We start from the raw sequence: 22,050 nt of genomic DNA, 5'->3' as shown, positions 1-22,050 counted from the left end.
TACCTATATGTATGTATGTAGGTTGGTTGTATTTATGTCTTAACACACATTCAAACCTACCTATACACATACAAATGTACCGAGCCACATTGAAACCTACGTACCTACACACATACAAACATACGTACACATACGTACCTACACACGTATACACACACCTGCACACGTACATACGCACCTACATAACTGATGTAGATGTCGTGCTCTAATAAAAAACAAGTATTTATGATGCTTAAATACCAATAACTAGTACGGGTAAGTAAGGTCGTCTCCACAGGGAATCCGTGGAAAGTGTAAGTAAAGTTCATTATTATTAATTATTATTCTAGACGGACAGTCGATGTCAAGCAGTTTGTAAAGATGATTATAATAACACAGGATTACTTGGAAAAGTTTGTAAACAATTATGAGAGAAAGATTCACTTCAGGTTCAGGTAAAGTGATAACCGACTAATCACAGATTCTTTAAGATTAATTGCGCAGTAATTACTAAACCTAACAGTTGGGTTGTGAGGAAAAACGATACCCTAACCGAATTGTTAACACAACTGAACTCGGGTTTACCCAATTACCAGTTTAATGTATGAAAACCAATTTTAAGCAATGACTAACGATTACTGGTTCAATGACATAAAAGCTAACCCTACATGTGATGAACACAACCAGATAAGTGATGCAAAGTTTGATAATCAAAATCATAGACTGTTTAAATAATCAATTCATAATGTAAAACAAGAGTAAAAACAATCAATCAAGTTCCTACTCATTCAAAACATAGAATCTGATCAAAGTTAGTTTACACAAAACCCAAGCCTAAAGTGAATACAGTGGTTTTAGCCTGACATCGGCATCACGAAAGATTCGCTTATCTGATGAGAGGATGAAAGCATGCGATAAACGAACGAACCGGAGGCTTCGGGATGATGCAAAATCGTCCTAGGGCTTGTCTTTGGTTGAAGGAATGAAAGATAGGTCGAATGGGGGCTGAAAACTCAATATAATAGAGTTAGGTTTTAATTTCCCGTCTGGAGGACTTTAGAGCGTCTCTAAAGTCCAAGGGGTGAGACTTTAGCGCGTCTCTAAAGTCTACTTTCCTGATGTGAGTCTTTAGAGTATCTCTAAACTTCCTTAGCGCCGCGCTAAGGATGTCTGACAGAATTTTCTTCATTTATTTTGCATCGGAAAGCTTGCCAATCATTATGAGTCTTCTACATTTTCAATTCAAGCCCGTAATTCATCCCGATAAGCGTCCTTAATGTCAAATATCCTGAAACACATAAACACGCTTGAAGTACCAAAGTTCACATAATATTTAAACTAAAAATAGACAAATAATATAATAATATACACGACTTTTGCCTGACCATAAACAACACACCTACACATAAGAAATTGAGTGAAATTAAAGATTAATGGAGTTACACCTTCACTTCTCGCTGTAAAAAAAACTTCTGAAATGATCCAATACCTATATATATATATATATATATATATATATATATATATATACAAACCTATGTACCTACACACATACAAACATACATACACATATACAAACATACGTACCTACACACATACATATGCACCTACACAACACACCTACACATAAGAAAGGAAGTGAAATTAGGGATTAATGGAGTTACACATTCACTTCTCGCTGTAAAAACACTTCTGAAATGATCCAATACCTATATATATATATATATGATTGATTTCTTTTGAGAACCACTTTGAGTTTTAAGAACTCGAAAGAACTCAACATAACAATTTTTTACACACATGTAATACGTAAGTGTAAGTAACGTAAAAAAAATTACAGTATTTTGTTACACATCGAATCGACTTATTACACATGTGTAACTAACATTTAAACTTGTGTAATAATCAAAAATCTGTATTCTTTCTCCAGATTAATTTTTTTAATCAGATTTATTTTCAGCCGCATATTCAATACCCATTTAATTGATTGTGTGGTCCATATTGAGTTCTTAAAGTTTTTACAACTCATCAAGTTCTCAAAAGATCCTTCCTATATATATATACAACCATGAGTGTAAGGATATACTAAAAAATGTAATTAAGCCACCTGCTTTGGAAGTTAAAAAGAAAGTTGTTTCAAAATTTAAATTGTTGTTGTTTGACCTAAGCAAGTTTTATGAGAAAAACCATAAGTTACAATCTTACAATAATAATAAAAGAAAATGTTGAAGCTTAGGTGTCAACCCTACATTTGTTTTAATTTCTAATATCTCTTCTCATTCATTCTAGGTATCCATGGGTCATGAGTCAAAATCATTTTGTTAATAGGGTTATAACATAGTGTGAATTTTATTCATCATTGAGTTAAGTGCCTTTTCATACCCGGGGTTTGACCAACTATGCAACTTTAGCACCTTTTTTAAATTTCATGCAAATAAACACCTGACGTTTCCGAAATCATGATATTTTAGTACTTTTTGTTTTTTTTTCCATTAGGGATGAAATAGTTTTTGTTTCTCTCATTTACTTAACCATTTGGTCAAATATAAATGAGCCAAACTACTTTAATAAAAACACAAACCGAATCATTTTTTTTAACAAAAAGAGACGAACCGAACCACTTTTAACAAAAACATAAACTTACTGAACTACCTTTTTAACAAAAATAAACGAATTGAACTACTTGAAAATGCAAACAAACCGAACCACTTTTTTTGACAAAAATAAACGAACCGAGCCATTTTTTTAGCAAAAATAAACGAACCAATTCACTCTTGTTAACAAAAAAATAAATAAACAAACAATGGCAGTTAACTCTTCATTGTTTAAAGATTTAATTTGTAAATTTTACATTTATAATCACCTTTAAAAACAATTGATGCTAAATATAATCAATTATTAGGTTGGTGTTTGTTTTTCAGCACGGTAGAATATATATATATATATATATATATATATATATAGGTTTGCATTTATATTCTTTAATGACATTATGATCTAAATTATTGTCTATACACATTAATTATTATCTTTTAAATATTGTTACACGAGAAATTACATTAAGTTCAAATTTTCGATCATGTGTAGTACACGGGGTGAAATATGGTAAAAATACATTTCATAAATCGTGAACTGAAAATAATAATAATTCATAATTTACTTCGTACATTAAATTAATTCATAAATATTTTGAGAATCACAATTGAAATAACGACCTTATTATTTTTATCACTTGACAAATCTCGTGTAACACACAGATTCAAAAGCTAGTATGTAATAAAGTCGAAGATATGGTATACCAGGAGGTTAAATAGGTAGATGAAAAAGGAAAACCCATCATCACAATGGCTTGGGTCCCATGATTCAACTAGCTTGTTTGCGTGTGATGAACATCTTTACCAACTTTGTTGTCTTAATATGTGATAAGATAAACATGCTCGATAAGCTTATTTCCTTATATGTTTATGTCACACCCTCAATTTTACATTAACAGAGTTTTACCGCGAAACGTGTAACATACCAAGATTTAGCCAGGTGTCATAGGTGTCATACTGAAACAATCATTTATTAATGTATAAACTCTAATTATTGTTACTCATTAATTTTCGAGAAAGTATTGTTACAACTTATGTTGCGTTTGTGGAAGCGTGAAAACAAGTAATAGTTCCAACATAATTGAGTACAATTTAGACACCCAGAGACAACATTTTACGTCGCTTACACGACCATGATACCCAATATTTGGAAAAGCTTGAGGTGCTTATGACGGTAAGTAGCAACATGCATTACTTTCCTCCTCCTTTTGATCGGTGTAAAACAAAATAGCTGCAAAATAGAATAAAATATTTTTTCAATTTCAGTGAGACCATTTTTGGCATAGTTTATATGCCATTAAATTAAGTTCTTAACATATATACCTCAAATGTAAGACTCTCCAAACTTGGACAAGATTTAGCTATTGAAGTGAACTCTAGTAAACATTCATCTTCATGAGTTCCGATTGTCAGAATTTGTTTCTTGGCATTTGGTAGGAAATTGAGCCTTAACATTTTTTGCAACAAGAAAGTGGCATCATTATATATCTATTAATGATTATAAACACATTTCAAATGAGCTGCAAACCTGAGGACGATATATAAGGAATGAAAAATCATGCAGAGACAAAGCTCCTAATGATATCTGGTTGAGTGTATTGTATTAAGACCAGGCATGCCCTTGACAAAAGAGTTTGCCAGATTTGGAAAATTAGCTAGATTTAAATCTACTCCTCGACCCATGTAATCAAATGATCCAATATCAAAATCAGATAAATGAATGGATTTCATATACGCACATCTATGTATCTCTAAGTGTTTTAAGTTAGTTGCTTGTCCACTAACACGGATATTAATCAAGTGCCCGCAACCATGGATGGATATCGTTTCTAGATAGGGAGAATTTGTTAATTTCTTCAAAATTGCCTTCCGTCACATGAACATTCTTCAGAAAAAAGTTGTTTTAGAGACACCATCTCCACAACTGTAGCATATGACGATGGCCATTTGAAAAGTTGTCTCGTCTTTCTTTGGGACAATCTCAAAGAGATATTGTGCTTAAGGGGGGACACATATACCCATGACTTATCCCAGATTTTGAAGCAGAAAACCAAGAAAGAAAGCGCGCTGTTTTTCTATCAGATTCTTGTAAGTCCCTAACCACAACATAATCTAAACATGTTTACTTAAGACTAATATTTAACTTTTTTTTATAAAATCAAATAGGTGCTAAAAACAGAAGGATATGTGGACGTAAAACAAGAAAAACCTTAAGATGGGATATGCTTGAAGCAGACAGACAAAATGAAGGCGGTGTTTGGAGATGATGGTGGAAGTGAAACAAAAACTGGACCGGAGCTTGTTGTTTGTGGAAAAAAGATTATACTGGAAATAGTTAAGCTAGAGTTGGTCGGTTGATGCTTGAATCTTCTAGGTCTTTTTTTGTTTATGTTTGAACTTATTTTAGCTTTAGATGATATCCCGACTTAAATTATGAGGTTGTTGGGTTTTAGTTTCGAATAATCTTTCCGGTTCAGACAATGCAAAATTGATACTCTTTCCTTTACTTTTGTTTCCTTTTCTCTGGTTCATTGTGGTAACATTGGTAGGAAATCGAGCTTTAACATTTCCTGCAAAAAGAAAGAGGCATCATTATATATCTGTTAATGATTATAAACACATTTCAGATGAGCTGCAAACATGCAACAAGAAAAAGGCATCACATTTCATATGAACTGCAAACAAAAAAAACTGATTTGAAACCGAAAAAACAAACTGAATTAGAAACCGATTGTTCAGGTTTAACTTTAAGTGAAAATTGAAATATCGGTCTTGATTCGGTTTAGTATTTTGAGAAAACCGAACCAAACCAAAAACCGATTTGGTGAATTACTTTTCATTGAATCGTTTATTTTTAATAAACTTGCATATTTGTGTTATTTTTAACATTGATCGGTTATTTTAGGTTGATTTGTATAAGATTAAATCAGTTTTAAAGTAAGTATATTTTATTAACTATTAATATTCTAAATCAAAAGGTACAATATTCTATAAATTCATAATTTTTTTATTTAAAAAAAAGTTAGGCCCAATTTTAAAAATATCATGGGTCAAAATTCATTGGTCTGAATATTACTAGCCCGATTAGCAAAACCAAAAAAACCGAATCCAAAACCCAGTTGAATACGAAAACTGTAAACCCAAAACAGAAAAAACTGAAATCAAACGGTTTGAAAAAACAAAAACCAGAACTTTGGTTTTCGATCAGTTTTAACCCAAAACCACACCGAATCACACACATTTACATATAATAGACATGACCCATTAATTTGTTGGCCCGTGACCCATTACTAGTGAACAACTTGAACAGAATGGCTTTAGAATTTACCTCTTTGAATCGGTAATCCTCGAAGCGCTATAAACAATCAACATGTTATATTTTTCTCCTGATTGATTAGCCAAATCTGAATAACTAACACCAAACCTAATATTTGAAATGGACAAACAAGTAAGAGATGTAATATCCTCACTACTTTAAACACGTCAAATAAGGAACCCCAAAAAATCCGTTTTAAATAGTTTTTATTTCTTTACAGATCTATGATAGAACGTGAATATAGCAAAGATAAAATTCTTAAAATGCTCAAAAAAAATGTAATCAATAAGGTTCTCTTCCTATTTCAAACTGATCTGAATATGTTACATTGACACAAACAAAATCTATGGATATATGTTCATAAGAATACCAAAACTAAAAATATTCGCAATCAATACTTTTGAAAACAAACAATGATTTTGAAATATGTAAAGGAAGATTTTGAACCATATTCGATCAAACAAAATTAAAAGTACTTACATCGCTACTGAATAAGATGCCATTTTTTCAAAGCGATATGTAGATGGGATAAAGAAGCAAGGGTGCGGCTGAAAACATAGTTAGATTCATTTAAATAGAAAGATATGTAACCCTAATCCATAGTTTTCTATAACCACCCCTGACGGCCGAAATTTGTTAAAAGATAATCTATTTGTCAGGACCCAAGCCCTAAAAATTTTAGGCCCACACTAAAAAATGTTTACATAAGCAGCCTTCGCTCTTTGCATTTAAATCAATTAATCAAGCCCTTGGCAGGTGTGAACGCACGTGTACGTTGCGTTCCCAAGTCATTTTTATGGATATAAGTTGAAAAAAATTGAAGGAAACACAAAAACAATTATGCTCTAGAGTGTCTTTAATGTATGTAGGTGGAAATAAAAAGAAATGAAAACCTTTAATTTTTAATAATTACACGAAGAATGCATATTTGACAACAATTACATGAAGTATTATATATTAATTAAGATACATAACAATTTTTGTAAAGTATTAATTTATGCACTACAAAAAATTTTCTCTAAGAGAACATTTATTTTATAAAAAGAGCTGTATTAGGTGGAGTTGTATTAGACCTAATGCAAGTTTTTATTGGATAACACAATTGTTTCTTTCAAAGACGAAACATTTTCTCATTGAAACGAAACATTTAAAAGTCTTTTAATTGCTCTTCACATTTTCTCAAGCCATCAGATTATTTTATTTATAAATGAAGGCTTCTCATGTATTTAACCCGAATTAATGGGTATTGGTCTCAACAAACCTTGATAACCTTTAAACTGATTATAACATCTTATTAAAGTAAAAATTAATCTCACCATATATTAATATCTGATTAATATCTATTGTTTTAGAACTAACAACGCACGTTAAGCGAGTGTTCGGTTTTGTCGGTCCAAACTTTGTTATAAGATTAAGTTGGATTCAACATTCAAAGTACTTTAATAAAATATTTAAAATCAGTTTGTAAAGTATTTTTAAATAAATATACAAGTCTTGATAGCTAAAAACACACTTGTGTGTCTTAAGCGAGTGAAAATCGGTTTAGTTCGGTTTGGTTCGGTTTCCATCTCATAATAAGTTCATAGATGGTTTCCACATGCCCAAATATTAAAGAACTTGTATAATAATTTATAAACGATGAAACTTAAATTTTACAACCAAAAAGTTAAAAATAAAGTCTTTAAACGAAAGTTCGGTTTACGGTCTGTAGCTATTTACGGTTAAACCGAGGCTAGACTCTTAGATCCCTTAACCATGGAACTTGTAAATATGACAAACAAACTAAAATGAATAGAAGTTAGTAAGCAAGAATAAAGTTAGATGGTTAGATGCGGAAAATATATAACAAGGACCACGAAAGTCCTCCATGTAGCCTTGCCTTATGAGGCCCGAAACTTAACCAACCGGCCGGAAAAGTAACCACCAAAGGTAACAAGGGGTGTATATTATATATATGTTGTGCCATATACTTCAAGTATTAAGAAGAGTTAGTAAGTTAGTTAAAATGTAAAAACTACATAAGTTTGACTTTGAAAGTCAAACCCGGCATAAACATGAATATAACCTTGAATGATTCTTGAATTTGAGTGAGGAAAGAGTTTATGAGCAAGGATTTATGTTAGAGATGGCCTTGTATTTATAGGAAGAGTTAAATTTGGTTAAACAAGTGATTTAAGGGTTAAAACTCGGATTCGTTGGACAATAAAACCAACAAGGAGACATAAGGAAACATAAGAAACATTTTGGTCTAGTGATCAGTTTTAAAAACCGGTTTAAACCGTCCGGTTGAACCGGTTAAACCAGATTTCGCACAGCATGCCGGTATTTTGAGTCCGGTATTTTTGGCCGGTTTTCTAGAACATAATGCCGACGGTTTTTGTAAAATATCGGTTTTTACCGACAATCCGGTTTTAAGTCCAAGAATTTTTTGATATGTGCGGCCCATATTTTTTCAAAATTACTTTTAACCTAACAATTAACACTCAAACGTGTAAACTTTAGGACTATTTTTATAAAAGTGAGTATTGTTGCATTATTTTTCTAATACGAATTAACTTTTGGATTACTTTTTTTGTTATGGAATCATTTACTTTTGAGTTATTTTTAAATTGAAGTTACATTTATAGGAAATTATAAGGTAAACTATTCAACCAGTTGTACTTCTCGGTATAACCTGGTTCAACCGGTTGTACAATTAGTTAGCCCAATCCAGTACATGTAAAATACCGGTTTTTAAAACATTGCTAGTGATACTTTACAAAGTTTCAAAAATGACAGTTTGGCCCCCGAAGTTCGTTTTAAGTGATTTTAACGCGTTTTAAGGCCCGTAAAGGATGTTTTCAAGACCCAACAAGTGTAAAACAATACTGTAACATAAAAACCATCATTTTGATTATATCATAAGTTTCGGTTTACAAAACGGGTCGATTTACATGATAAACGGATCATAAACGAATACAAACGGGGGCCGATTTTGACGAATGTCACATTTGGTTTCACGGTTTGAACATGTTGGACTTTTATACAAAATGCCCAAAATATTGTTTGATGTATCATAGTAATCAATAACTAACAGTTATCTATATCTATACTATATATAATGAGGGAAAGATGAGCAAATTAAGACGGTGGATTTTAAGGGATTTACAAATTTTCAAGCACATACAACTACCTCAAAATGTGGGCAAAGTGGTCATTCTAACATTAAATCTCACGTATGTTTCATTTTTCTCCAAAATAGTTATAAGATTGTCCCCTTAACTTTAATAATATTTTGCAAATATAAAAATAGTTATAACTTTGGTCATTTATCTTTTAACTATCTACTCTTCATAATTACATTTCCAACCCAAATACCCCCACGATATTTAAACATTTATAACATTTTCATACGTTATTATTTTTTAAAATTTCACCATAAAAACGAGCATTTAATTCTCTTTAATTTGAGTATATGATATTGTTATAGTTTTTTTCAGTTAAAAAAATAAAATTTTATATATAGTCGTTTGTCGTCCGGTTTTAATGGTCTTAAATTAAACCATGAGCCAAGCTATTATTAATGGTTTTTGGTCACCGAAAATTGAAACTAAACCTTTGAAAATTACCCAACTAAATCAAACCATTAACAATGGTTAGGTTCCGTTTCGTTTATACTTCAATATTAAAATGATTTTAAATAATAACTATGAATCTACCTATACCAATAAATGGTTTCACAATTACAAACGAAACGACGAACACCCGTAAATCTATAATGTAATTATCAAGGTCCATATTCCCCGATGCATAGTACGGGCACCCGTCTAGTTACAATATTAAACACCAACTTTGAGTTTTCATTTAAAAATTAGGTTGACCAAGTTCTGTGTATTTCGTATTTGGGCTAAGCCCAATTATTTACTTACCGTGCATATATAATTAATGTATATATGCACTTAACATTTTTTATTTAAATATGTCTAGCAATAAATTTGTATACACACATATATATTATTTAAAAATTAAATAAAATTAATTATATGGTCCGGTCTGGTCCGATTTTATACGGTTGGTTTTCGATACAAACCATAAACCAAACCGTTCGGCACGGTCTATAAATTTTCAAACCAACCGACCAAAAGTTAAGAAAGAAAACCAACCGTGAAACCAAACCAATAACCGGTTTGGGCGGTTTCGCGGTTTCGAACCGAACCGTGAACACCCCTAGTTAAAATACATATTAATGAAGTTACAAACTTTGGTTTAGCATTTCTAGTTCTTACGTGATGTTAAGGAACTAACGAACTACTGTTACAAAAATTTCCTAGGACAGAATTTCTATCCATGAATCCTATTGTGGAGTAATCTTATCAGATAAATAACAACATTAATGAATATGTTATTGCGGGCGGGTATCAAGACTTGTTAGCTGGTTGGCCTTGCTCGCAACATACACATCATTACATCTCTTTCTATATTGCACTTGATTAATGAAATCTCCTTCTTTCTCTCTACATCACGATTTCTCTTAGTTTAGCTTGGATCTTCGCCTTGGTGAAGTCGGATCTCCAAACTGACACAAATTCAACGAATGTGGAGGCCTAAATCAGAACAAGATTTTGTGGCCATTTCATGACAATTGTTATGAATTTTCTTAATTTTACTGCTTATTATAAGTTTTGAATTCATAACCTATACTTTAGTAACAGCCAAACCTGCCACCACACTAATACATTACTTCGAGTTTACTTTACCCTTTATAATATATCTATATATAATGTTATTTTTGTATTTGGAGACCTTAATTAAGTGTTGGCCTAAAGTCCTAACTTGTTTTCGCTGTCCACGAGCCACCCTGGTAGTGCCTGTACCTGAAAGATACGATAGTGGAGACATCATAGCTTCATAGGCAGCATCAACTGGATCTTTGTTATGTGGTTCTTCAGTGTCTTTCAACTGTTGTGAATCTTCACCACCAGAACATGTCGGATTGCCTTCACCCGCATTACCTTTACCTTCACCCCCTTCACCCGACTCATCATAATTGTCTTCCTCGTCCTCTGCATCCTCTACATCATCATCGTTATCATCGTCATCATCACCATCAACTCCCTTATCAGTAGCCACCCCCTCCTCATCGTCATCACCGAAGATCTTTTTCAACTGAAGGTACTTCTTGTCTTTCTCAAGATCTTTCTGTACAACGGTCAGTTGATCTTTGACTGTATCAAGCTCGGCCTTGTAACCTTCAACTGTTTTCTTCAAAGCATCATATTCTGACTTATGAGTTGCTTTATCTTTTGTCACCTGATCTTCAGTTTGCTTTAACTGACTAAGCTTCATTTGAATGTCCACAATTTGTGAGGCATTAAGAGCTAATCTTCTTTGGGTTTCAGTAGATTGCTTTGTCAGTAATAGATGTTCATTTTCTTTCTGCCGAAGTTCCTTGATAATGTCATTCTGAGCTGTAATAAGCTCAAACATCTTTAGCATCTGATCGTTTCGTTTCTTGTTCTCTGCTTCCAGAGCAACAATCTGTTTAAACACAGGATCAGTGATCACTAGAGGTGGTGTGTTCTTAGAGGATGGTTTGGAAGATATGGGATCAGGATTTAGGATGGTTTGGTCAATCTTTGATAAGGCATCTTTGAGGGTTGGTGATAGGGTTGTGGGTTTGGTTTTGGGTGATTGTTGTAGGGATTGGTGAGATTGAGACTTGGCGGCTTGATCAGCTTCTTTTTTGTTTGCAGCAGGTAGTTTGAGTCGTTCTTTCCTATATATTTCTGTCAAAGCCATAAGAAACATGCTTTCGACATTTGTGGACTCGAGTGCTGATGTCTCCATGAAGCATAGATTTTCTCTTTTTACAAAATCTTGGGCATCTTCAACTGGTACTGCTCTTAGGCTTGTCAAGTCACATTTGTTTCCAATTAGCATGATGACAATGTTTTCATCTGCATATCGCCTGAGTTCTTCTAGCCACCTCGTCATATGGTCGAACGTCAATCGTTTAGTCATATCATATACCAACATCGCACCAACTGCTCCTTGACAAAATGCACTTGTCACTGCTCGGTATCTGACACACAGAAAGTTAGATAACATCATTAATAACATGTAGCTATATAAGTTTATATATAATAAAACAAATATAATTTCTATGTTTGTTGCATTACTAATGCATGCAGTGTGTAATGAGAAATCTTTGTGTTGTTGAACACCATAGATAGCTGTTTGACTTGAATTTCAGATCTGAAACAGTTATACAAGGTTCAACCTGTTCCTGATTCTAATGTAACCGATTGTACTCTCTTTACTTTCAGTTGCATCGTTAAATGCTATTGGTCAAATTTTCAGTACAAAATATTATTAAACAATAAGTGATAATAAGCTATATTTTGGCATATTAACATCCAATTCACCTTAAAATCACATGGTTCCAAGATGGGTAGAAATCATCAAAAGATTTAAGCATACCTCTCTTGACCAGCAGTATCCCAAATCTGGGCTTTCACAAACTTCTGATCAATGACCACAACTTTTGTCTGAAATTCAACCCCAACCGTAGCTTTCGAATTTAAAGTAAATTCCTTTTTCACGAAACGGGAAACTAGCTGAGATTTGTCAACAGCCGAGTCACCGATAAGTACAACCTTGAATCCATAATCAATCTTTGTGTCCTTGAACATCCTCAAACCCAGCCGATAAAAAAAAACCTACACGTCAATCCGGTCCCAATCCTCCTAACACAAAAAGGTGCTACAAAAGATTGTTTTGTTGCATATAATAATAAGCAAAGGCCGGATTTGGGCCTGTGCAGGCTAGGCAGCCACACAGGGCCCAAATACTAGAGGGGCCCAAAAAATTCTAAAGTCCAGAAGGGTCCACAGCCCAAATCAAAAATGGCCCAAATATGTTAAAAAACTAATAAAAGAAAGTTGCAGTAAGGCTGTTCAAAAAGCTCGCAGCTCGTGGTTCGCTCGAAAAAAGCTCGGCTCGGAAAAAGCTCGAACAAAAACGGCTCGGCTCGGCTCGGCTCGGTTTCGAAACCAGCCGAGCCCGAGTCATGGTCGGCTCGGCTCGTGGCTCAGTGGTTATATATATATATATATATAATTAATAATGTATATATTAATTATTATATATTTATCTTTTATATATGGACTTGATTTGGAAGTCTATCTATTTGGCTGAATTTTTTTTGCATATGGTTTATTAAATTAAATATTATATGTTAAGTTAAGCTATTAAGTTTAAAATTTGCATTATGTTTTTGTATTTCGAGCCAATTCGAATCGAGTCGAGCTGGCTCGTTTTAAAACCGAGCCGAACTCGAGCTCAGGTTTTCAACTCGATTTCGAATTCGAGCTCGAGCCGAGCCAACTGGATCAAAATTCGAGCCGAGCCCGAGCCAGCTCTGGTTCGAGCTCAGCTCGGCTCGTGAACACCCCTAAGTTACAGCGACGGGTTGTCAAGTACGACTGTGAGGGTTACCATAAACGATGACTCAAACACGAGTACATGACGGCGACTGGATGGTGATTACGCCTGATACGACGACGGACGACTGTCGACAGGTAACCATAAAACTAGAACAGTGAACTTGATTTGTGGATTTCATAAGAAACAAAACCGTGAACTCAATCAAGGACGACCAGTAGCCGTTAAAACAGGTTGGAATCGTTTGATTATGTGAAAAAAAAACCTTTAATTTAGTCCTCAAACTAGGTTTTGATTATGATTTTTTTTTAAATTAACGATGTATATTTTTTGAAATTGAAACATGGTTCTTTTCTTATTCTTTATCAGTTGAAACTGAAGTAACTTTGTGAAGGGCCAGTGACTAGGTGTTATTCTCATGTTCTGCAATTATGCATTGAAAGTTTATTTTGATTAGATTATATGTTTATAAACACACTTGAATAATAATATGCTTAATTATTTGTAATATATATTAGCTTAACAATTTGTAATAATATGCTTAATTATATGTAATATTAGAAATTATGTTTCTTGAACACTTATTTGATCGAGACCTTTACTCACAAAAATATAGGCGAGCCTCAAGATTCGTGTAATAAAGTAAATATTTAAAATATATCATTTTGTGTTAATAGTATTGTTTTGTTCATCGTTATTACATTTATTGACTTATCGCTTTATTATGATTTATATATATGTTAAATTTTATGGGGCCCATTTTTATAATTCGTGCAAGGCCCACGAAAACTACCAAGCTCTCGGAGACGGCCCTGTTGATAAACTCTTAAATTCATGTAATCTAACACAATGCATCTATAACAGTCATCAAACTCCAATGTAGTATAAGACTGCCCTACCTCATGGATTGAAGTTTTATCATGTGCATGCTATATCATGGTGGATATTTTGCCTTTCTTTTTTAGGACATCTAATGTCAAGTGACTATCCATATAGACCTAGCTAGTCAACACTATATCAATAACTGGTTCATTAAAATTTATAAAGTCCAAAAACTAAATCCACATTGTCAAAGAAAACCATAATAAGAAATTTGTCACTTTCGATCATTTAATACATATGTACTTTCTCGATTAGCTTACACTTCCATAATCGATAAAGTAACCCTAAAAGTGAAAGTTAGGCCCAGTCAAAATAAGCAATTAATTGGTCAAAATCAGTTGTTAATATGAATAAGCGTCACATCAAAAGTCAAAGTTAGCTAAAATAGTCAAAATCATCACTTAATTTGTCAAAACCAGTTTAGCTTGGCAGCTCATAATCCTGACCATGGTCCATGCATGGACAATATGCATTGTTAGAAAATTGAACATTACCGACTATTTTCGGTCGTCAAAAGCCTTGACCGAAAATGTTGTGACTAAGATCTCGTTGGCAATTCCATATTGCATCCGTTTTGCGGACTAATGGCAATAGATACTTTTGCGATCAATGTGATTTCTGTTGCAAATCGGTCGCTTAAATTGTGAATGTTTTCTCTTCCAAATTTCTATTGTAAATGCCTATTTTTGTAACAGTGAGATGGTTAAGTGAAGATGATTTGATCAAGTCTTTGCACTAAACAAAACACATACGAATATTAAGAAACCATTTGATAAATCTTATTGTAATTTGTAAATATAAATAGCAAGCAAACCTTACTCCGGATGTATAGAAACGCATATGTTTTGATATTGAAAAATTAACCTCCGTAGTCAAGTCCCGTATTGATAATCAAACACGAACTAAACGAATAACTCTCGTTTATATTAATAAGAAAATATCACTCTAAAAACTGATTACAAACCCTCAAACCCTAACTCAGTTTGACTCTTGATGAACCCTAACCCGGTTACACCTCACACCACCCTCTATAACGTCTAACCATAACTCGGTTTATATAGACTAACCTAACTTGCTAGTCAAGATATTACCAATTATATTACAATAAAATTATGAAACATATTATAATTATGAAACATAACCAACTATGACCAACTTGTCAACATTGGTCCCTCAAGTTCACCAACTTGTGACTTGGAGTCCGAAATTACTTCCAACAATCACCCCCTAATTTTTGACTCGAAATAAGTAGATATTTGTCTTTAAACTTGTCTACTTTGACATGTCTGATTTGACCCACGATCTTAACCATCTCGGCTTTCACAACCAACTTGGTCTTCATCATCTCAGTCTTGATCTCCTGGAACCCTCCTTGATCCATGACTGTGTTCTTTCGGCTCTCCCGAACTCGACTAACTCTGTGACCCTGTCCCAGATCATTCACTCGGTCGTATGAACTCGCATAACCACTCCTTTGGCTACGATCCCGATCATCTAATCAAGCGAACAACAATCTTCCTTGATATTCTTTTGTTCCATAATCAAAACACGAGCACATCGTTTAAATTAATACCTTGGTTAAAAAAATAACTCGTTTAACCCGTATAAAAACATTCTATGATTTAAAACGAACTTTGAATTGAACCGGATTGTCCAACCCAAACAAATATGATGTTCCGAACCACTTTTCAAACCGACCCCGTTTGCTCGAAAATAAACTCTGAATTAAACCGTCTTGTTCAACCCACATAAATAAACCCAATAATAATTGATCAAACCGTCTTGTTTAACCAGAAAACACTCAAGCGGTTGAACCAAAAATAAAATAAATAAAACTCCAACGTCTTGTTTAACCAGAAAACACTCAAGCGGTTGAACCAAAAATAAAATAAATAAAACTCCAAAACTTCTCTTTGTTGGGGACTTCGTCACCTGCGCAAACAATTCAAGTATAATGTATGTTGATTTTGTGACTTGTAATTATTTAATCACAAAGCAAAGATCCACCGAACTAGGAATTCTCAGAACGAATCTAACTGGAGTTTTACAATTTTTGCCGTCGTCAACAACCAGGTGCGCCTCGTTCGGAAAACCAGCTTGTTTCCAAATTATCGCCGCACGGACAACTTACCCCCGATTCAGAAATCCAACTTGGTTCCGATATGCACAATGATAGCTCCTCCTCAAACCACCGCTAACCGCCGATCACTATACCGTTGATCCGCCTCACCGCCGATCAAAGTTAACTCGATTATCGTTTCTTGAACTTGGCTCTGATACCGATTCAAGTCCCGTATCGATAATCAAACACGAACTAAACGAATAACTCTCGTTTATATTAATCAGAAAATATCACTCTAAAAACTGATTACAAACCCTCAAACCCTAACTCGGTTTGACTCTTGATGAACCCTAACTCGGTCACACCTCACACCACTCTTTATAATGTCTAACCATAACTCGGTTTATATAGACTAGCCTAACTTGCTAGCCAAGACATTACCAATTATAATTACAATAAAATTAGGAAACTTTCTATAATTATGAAACATAAACAACTATGACCAGCTTGTCAATATTGGTCCCTCAAGTTCACCAACTTGTGACTTGGAGTCCGAAATTACTTCCAACACGTAGTGGCCAGAAGCAGTAAGGTGCCGATGAACGAAAAAATGTTGGAATTGTACAAAACCGAGTTACATGGTGTGCTTATGATAGATATCATATTATAGTTTAGCCTCTAAGTGTCATTTGTCTATTCTAAAAGGGTATTAAGTGTAATTTCCTTTTCTACTGTTATGTTAATAACTTCTTAGGGAGGTAAGAATGATATTAGTAAGTTTTTAGGCTCGTTGCTTTGCAATTGAGTACGGCTACGCCCTGGGACCAGTTGTGGTTGTTATGAGTTTGTAGGTCCATTGAGATCATCTTCTTCATTGCAATTTAATCATTTTGATTCCAGTTGTCGATCATAAATCAGATTTGAGTCTCCATTAGTTTAGAAGTCGATCTGTCGGAGAATGCATCAAACGTAGTCTTCTTAAAACAACTTATGTCCCTTGAATTAATTTCTTATTAATTATATGAAAGAGAATATTTGTACAGCAAGAAAACTTTCTACTCATAGATTAAAATGTATTCTGAACTTGTAACATCACATCAACGGTTAAGGTGCTTTAAAAAGTAAATAGACCGAATGTGGCTGCTAATTTTGCAAGTTAATTTTGTTAAAACACAACTGTGAGGTCGTTAATTTGGTGGCTTAAACAAGTACATTTATTAAATTTGTAACTATTCTGTTTTCAGTCACATGAATAGTTGCAAGTTTGCAAGTGCAGTTTTTGAAGTTCGGACGCAAATATATGCCACACTGGGCAGTGGGTCGAGAGGATTGCCTCACCTAGGAGTGAGCAGGAATCCGAATGAACCGAACCGAAACCAAATAACCGAAAAAAACCGAACCGAAGCATTAATCGTCGGTTAATTTTTTAGTTTTTCAAAAAACCGATTTTTGGGTTTAGGTTCCGTTATCCATTATAAAAAAACCGAAAAAAACCGAACCGAACCGATTAATCGAACCTATGTTTTCTACGTGTTTTTATAAGATGTTATGACCGGAAACAAAATGCCAATAGAATCTACCATTGATGGTGATGAAGATGGTGAAGATTGGGTCTAAACTTTGAAGATGAATAAGATAGTAAACGAATATTCGGGCCAAACTTTTAGTGTTTTTTTATTAAGATCTTTGTTGAATTTTAAACTCTACTACTCAAACAACTTTGTGTTTGTTTGGTTACACGTAACACATGTCTATTTTTGTATTTTGAATTCAATATATATAATATATGTGAGGTACTCTATTTTTTTGAATTCTTTGTTTTAATGTCTACTCGCAATTAAAAACCGAAACTGAAAATAACCGAAAACCAAATAACCGGATAACCGAAAACCGATTGGTTGGTATTCTAAAATAACCGATAGCTTCGGTTTCGGTTTGGTTTCACCCAATAACCGAACGAACCAAACCGAACCGAACCGTGCTCACCCCTAGCCTCACCTAGCTATCACAATTAAATTCATAAAAGTAAAAGACTTGGACAACAGCTTTGTTTCGAATTCACTTTTCATTTTCTATTTTTTTCTTTTTATTCCCCATAAAATAACAACTTATTATTAACTTTCATTTTCGTTTTACAGGGGTTAGGAACAAACATAAATTTTATTATATTTTTATTTTGTGACGGCATAACTTATTCATCCCAAGTTTTTCATAGTTTCCGCTTTCTAAAATTATTTGGTCTTGATCACAGATTAAACACACACAATAACACACCGAAGCCTTGATCGACTCTTTTTTTATAGTTAAAATAGAACACATAAAACAAAAAGATGACACACAAGCAATCAAAAACACAACTTTGGCTATCACATAACCAAAATCAAGGTTGATTTGGATTTGTAGTCTATAGAGATGTTTCTATGTTAGTTAAGAGACGTGTATGCCAATGTTTGACAAATTACATAAAATATTTCAATTTTACTTATTTTTATAGCATGACCAGACTGACATCTAGAGATATCCTTGATACCAGCTCCCTCTTTGCAAAAGATCGACACTCTTCTTATCCTTTAAGAAGCGCTTTGCAGATATACTGCAATTTGAGTTTTGACTCCTGGAACCGAGTATCTATAATGATTTTCTTCAGCGCACCGACATTCTCTATCACATAAGCAACAAGTTACGTCGCTTACACGACCATGATACCCCAATATTTGGAAAAGCATGAGGTGCTTATGACGGTGAGTAGCAACATCCATTACCTTCTTCCTTTTGATCAGTGTAAAACAAATTAGCTGCAAAAAAGAATAACATGTTTTTTCAATTTCAGTGAGACCATTTTTGTCATAGTTTTTATGCCATTAAATTAACTTGCTAACATATATACCTCAAATGTAAGACTCTCCAAACTTGGGAAAGATGTAGCAATTGAAGTGAACTCTAGTAAACATTCATCTTCATGAGCTCCGATTGTCAGAATCAGTTTCTTGACATTTGGTAACATCGGTAGGAAATCGAGCTTTAACATTTCATGCAACAAGAAAAATACATCAATATATATATATATATTAATGATTATAAACACATTTTAGATGAGCTTCAAACCTAGGGACGATATACAAGGAATGAAAATTAATCCTGCAGAGACAAAGCACATGATGATATCTGATTGTATTTGAAGGGAGAACACATATACCCATGACTTATCCCAGATTTTGAAGCAGAAAACCTAAAAAATTAAGTGTGTTTTTCTATCAGATTGTTGTAAGTCGCTAACCACAACATAACCTAAAAATGTTAACTTAAAGACTAATATTTATTACTTCTTAATATTCTAAACCAAAATGTACAATATTCTGTTAATTATTAATTAAAATATCATGGGTCTAATTTCTTTGGCCCGAATATTACTAGTCCGATTAGAAAAACTGAACCCAAGAACTGTAAACCCAAAACCGAAACCAAACAATTTTGAAAAAACAAAAAAACTGAAACTTTGGTTTCCGATTCGGTTTTAACCCAAAACTACACCGAACCGCACCACGCACACCCCTACATATAATAGACATGACCCATTGATTTTTTGGCCCGTGACCCATTACTTGTGAACAACTTGAACATAATGGCTTTAGAATTTACCTCTTTGAATCGGTAATTCCTGAAGCGCTATAAACAATCAACATGTTATATTTTTCTCTTGATTGATTAGCCAAATCCGAATAAGTAACACCAATCCTAATATTTGAAATGGACAAAACAAGTAAGAGATGTAATATTCACTACTACTTTAAAAACGTCAAATAAGGAACCCCAAAAAATCCGTTACAAATAATTTTTATTTCTTTACAGATCTATGATAGAACGTGAATATAGCAAATAAAAAATTCTTAAAATGCTCAAAAAAATGTAATCGATAAGGTTCTCTTCATATTTCAAACTGATCTGAATATGTTACATTGACACAAACAAAATCCATGGATATATCCCCATAAGAATACCAAAACTAAAAATATTTGCAATCAGTACTTTTGAAAACAAGCAATGATTTTGAAATATGTAAAGAAAGATTTTGAACCAGATTAGATCAAACAAAATTAAAAGTACTTACATCGCTACTGAATAAGATGTAGTTTTTTACGAAGCGAGATGTGGATAGGATAAAGAAGCAAGGGTGTTGTGACATTCGTCAATTTCGGGTCACTTTTGTTATGTAAACCCGACCCGTTTGTAACCCGAACATTTCAAATATATAAAATATTGGATCTTGTCATTTAAAATATATAAAATATATATTTTTTATATTATGCATTGTTTGACCATTTAAACATACCCATTTTTATGCAAACCATAAAAGAATCTTTATACCCAACCCTTCACTCCTTCCCTATATATACACACCCATCTTCTTCATTTTACTCTTGCTACATCTCCAAAAACTCTCTCAAACTCCATAGATTCAAGGTTGTTATTTCTTATGTATTCTTGAAGTTTTGACTTCTCAAGTCAAACTAACTATAGTCTTTCATTCTAACTTGTTCATCTAACATTACTAACTCTTCAATATGGTGGTACAACATATATATAATACACATCCCTTGTTTCCTTTATTTGTTACTTCACCGACTTTGGTTGGTTAAGTTTCGAATGTCATAAGGCAAGGCTTCATGAAGGACTTCGTGTTCTTGATATATATTTACACACACATAACTTATTATACATATCACTTATGACTAACTTCTAACCCTTTAGTTTGTTCATCTTATTTACAAGTTCCATGGTGTGGGTTTGTATAAGACTAACCTCGGTTTAACCGAAACTAGTCCAAACCGGAAACCGAACTTTTGTTTACTAGTTTTGTTAAAATAGTTGTTTAAACATGTTTATTGCTAGATTTGAGTTTCAAAAATCATTTTTTACAAGTTCTTTGATATTAAGCATATGGAATCCATCTATGAACTCGTTGGGAGATGGAAACCAAACTAAACCGAAACTTTTGCTTAAAAGACTTGTAGTTAACTTTTTTTGTTGTAAAATTTAAGTTTTCTTCATTTATAAACCAATATACAAGTTCTATGATATTTGGGCATGTAGAAACCATCTATGAACTATTTGTGAGATGGAGACCGAACTATACCGACTTTTACTCGCTTAAGACACACAAGTGTGTTTTTAGTTATCAAGACTTGTATATTTCTTTAAAAAATAGTTTACAAACTGATTTTAATTATTTTCTTAAGTACTTGGAATAGTTGGATCCAACTTGATCTCATAACATAGCTTGGACCGACAAAACCGAACACTCGCTTAACGTGCGTTGTTAGTTCTAAACAATAGATCTACATACTTGGTTAAGTGTTAGTATGTTTTAATGAGTTATCTCATAACAATTAATATTTTGGAAAGTTGACTTTGGGTTTGACCATTTGTCAAGACCCGAACCGACAACCCGAACACTCGTTAAAAACCCGTTTTAGTATCTTTAGCCTAATGGAACTTGCATTTTAGCATTTTCCCCACCTTATTACTTAACATTGGTTAAGTAAATATTAAGGTTAGATACTTTAACCCGGTTTTGAGCAAACTTACATTTTTTAAAAGGGTTATTATTATAAATTCTTAAATAGTTACATTTTAAACCTTGAACTTTAATTGATTAGTTTTTGCAACAATTATTTTATTTAAAAATCTTCAAGACAACCTTTCTAAATCCAAGACTTTCTTTTATTTAGGCTTCATACGTTAAACTCGTCGTTCCGGCAAATCTCCAAATAATCAATCTTTCAAGTTTATTACTT

General features: G+C 33.3%; 1 protein-coding gene across 1 annotated transcript; it reads right to left on the bottom strand.

Moving 5' to 3' along the window:
• Window positions 1–10,382: 10,382 nt before the first annotated feature.
• Window positions 10,383–12,623, bottom strand: LOC143618668 (uncharacterized). Its single transcript, XM_077090782.1, has 4 exons — window positions 12,349–12,623; window positions 10,974–11,950; window positions 10,672–10,940; window positions 10,383–10,472 (listed from the first exon to the last, which is right to left on the bottom strand). Exons 1-4 carry the CDS (start codon window positions 12,558–12,560, stop codon window positions 10,383–10,385), a joined length of 1,548 nt encoding a protein of 515 aa, XP_076946897.1. The 5' UTR covers window positions 12,561–12,623.
• Between the last annotated feature and the right edge of the window lie 9,427 nt (window positions 12,624–22,050).

This window comes from Bidens hawaiensis, unplaced genomic scaffold, assembly GCF_021521415.1.
Source record: "Bidens hawaiensis isolate Kalapana, Puna unplaced genomic scaffold, B.hawaiensis_p1.1 tig00002338_1, whole genome shotgun sequence".
In the NCBI taxonomy this organism is placed as follows: Eukaryota; Viridiplantae; Streptophyta; class Magnoliopsida; order Asterales; family Asteraceae; genus Bidens; species Bidens hawaiensis.
Note: the sequence above shows the minus strand (reverse complement) of the source record. Positions and strands in the feature narration are given on the sequence as shown.

Excerpts from the sequence above, each read along its gene's own strand:
- LOC143618668 (XM_077090782.1), bottom strand. The coding sequence starts at position 12,560 with ATGTTCAAGGACACAAAGATTGATTATGGATTCAAGGTTGTACTTATC. Across the intron at positions 11,951-12,348 it reads GATACTGCTGGTCAAGAGAG|ATACCGAGCAGTGACAAGTG; the intron begins GTATGCTTAAAT and ends TCTGTGTGTCAG. Across the intron at positions 10,941-10,973 it reads TACTGATAAGGGAGTTGATG|AGGATGCAGAGGACGAGGAA; the intron begins GTGATGATGACG and ends ATGATGATGTAG.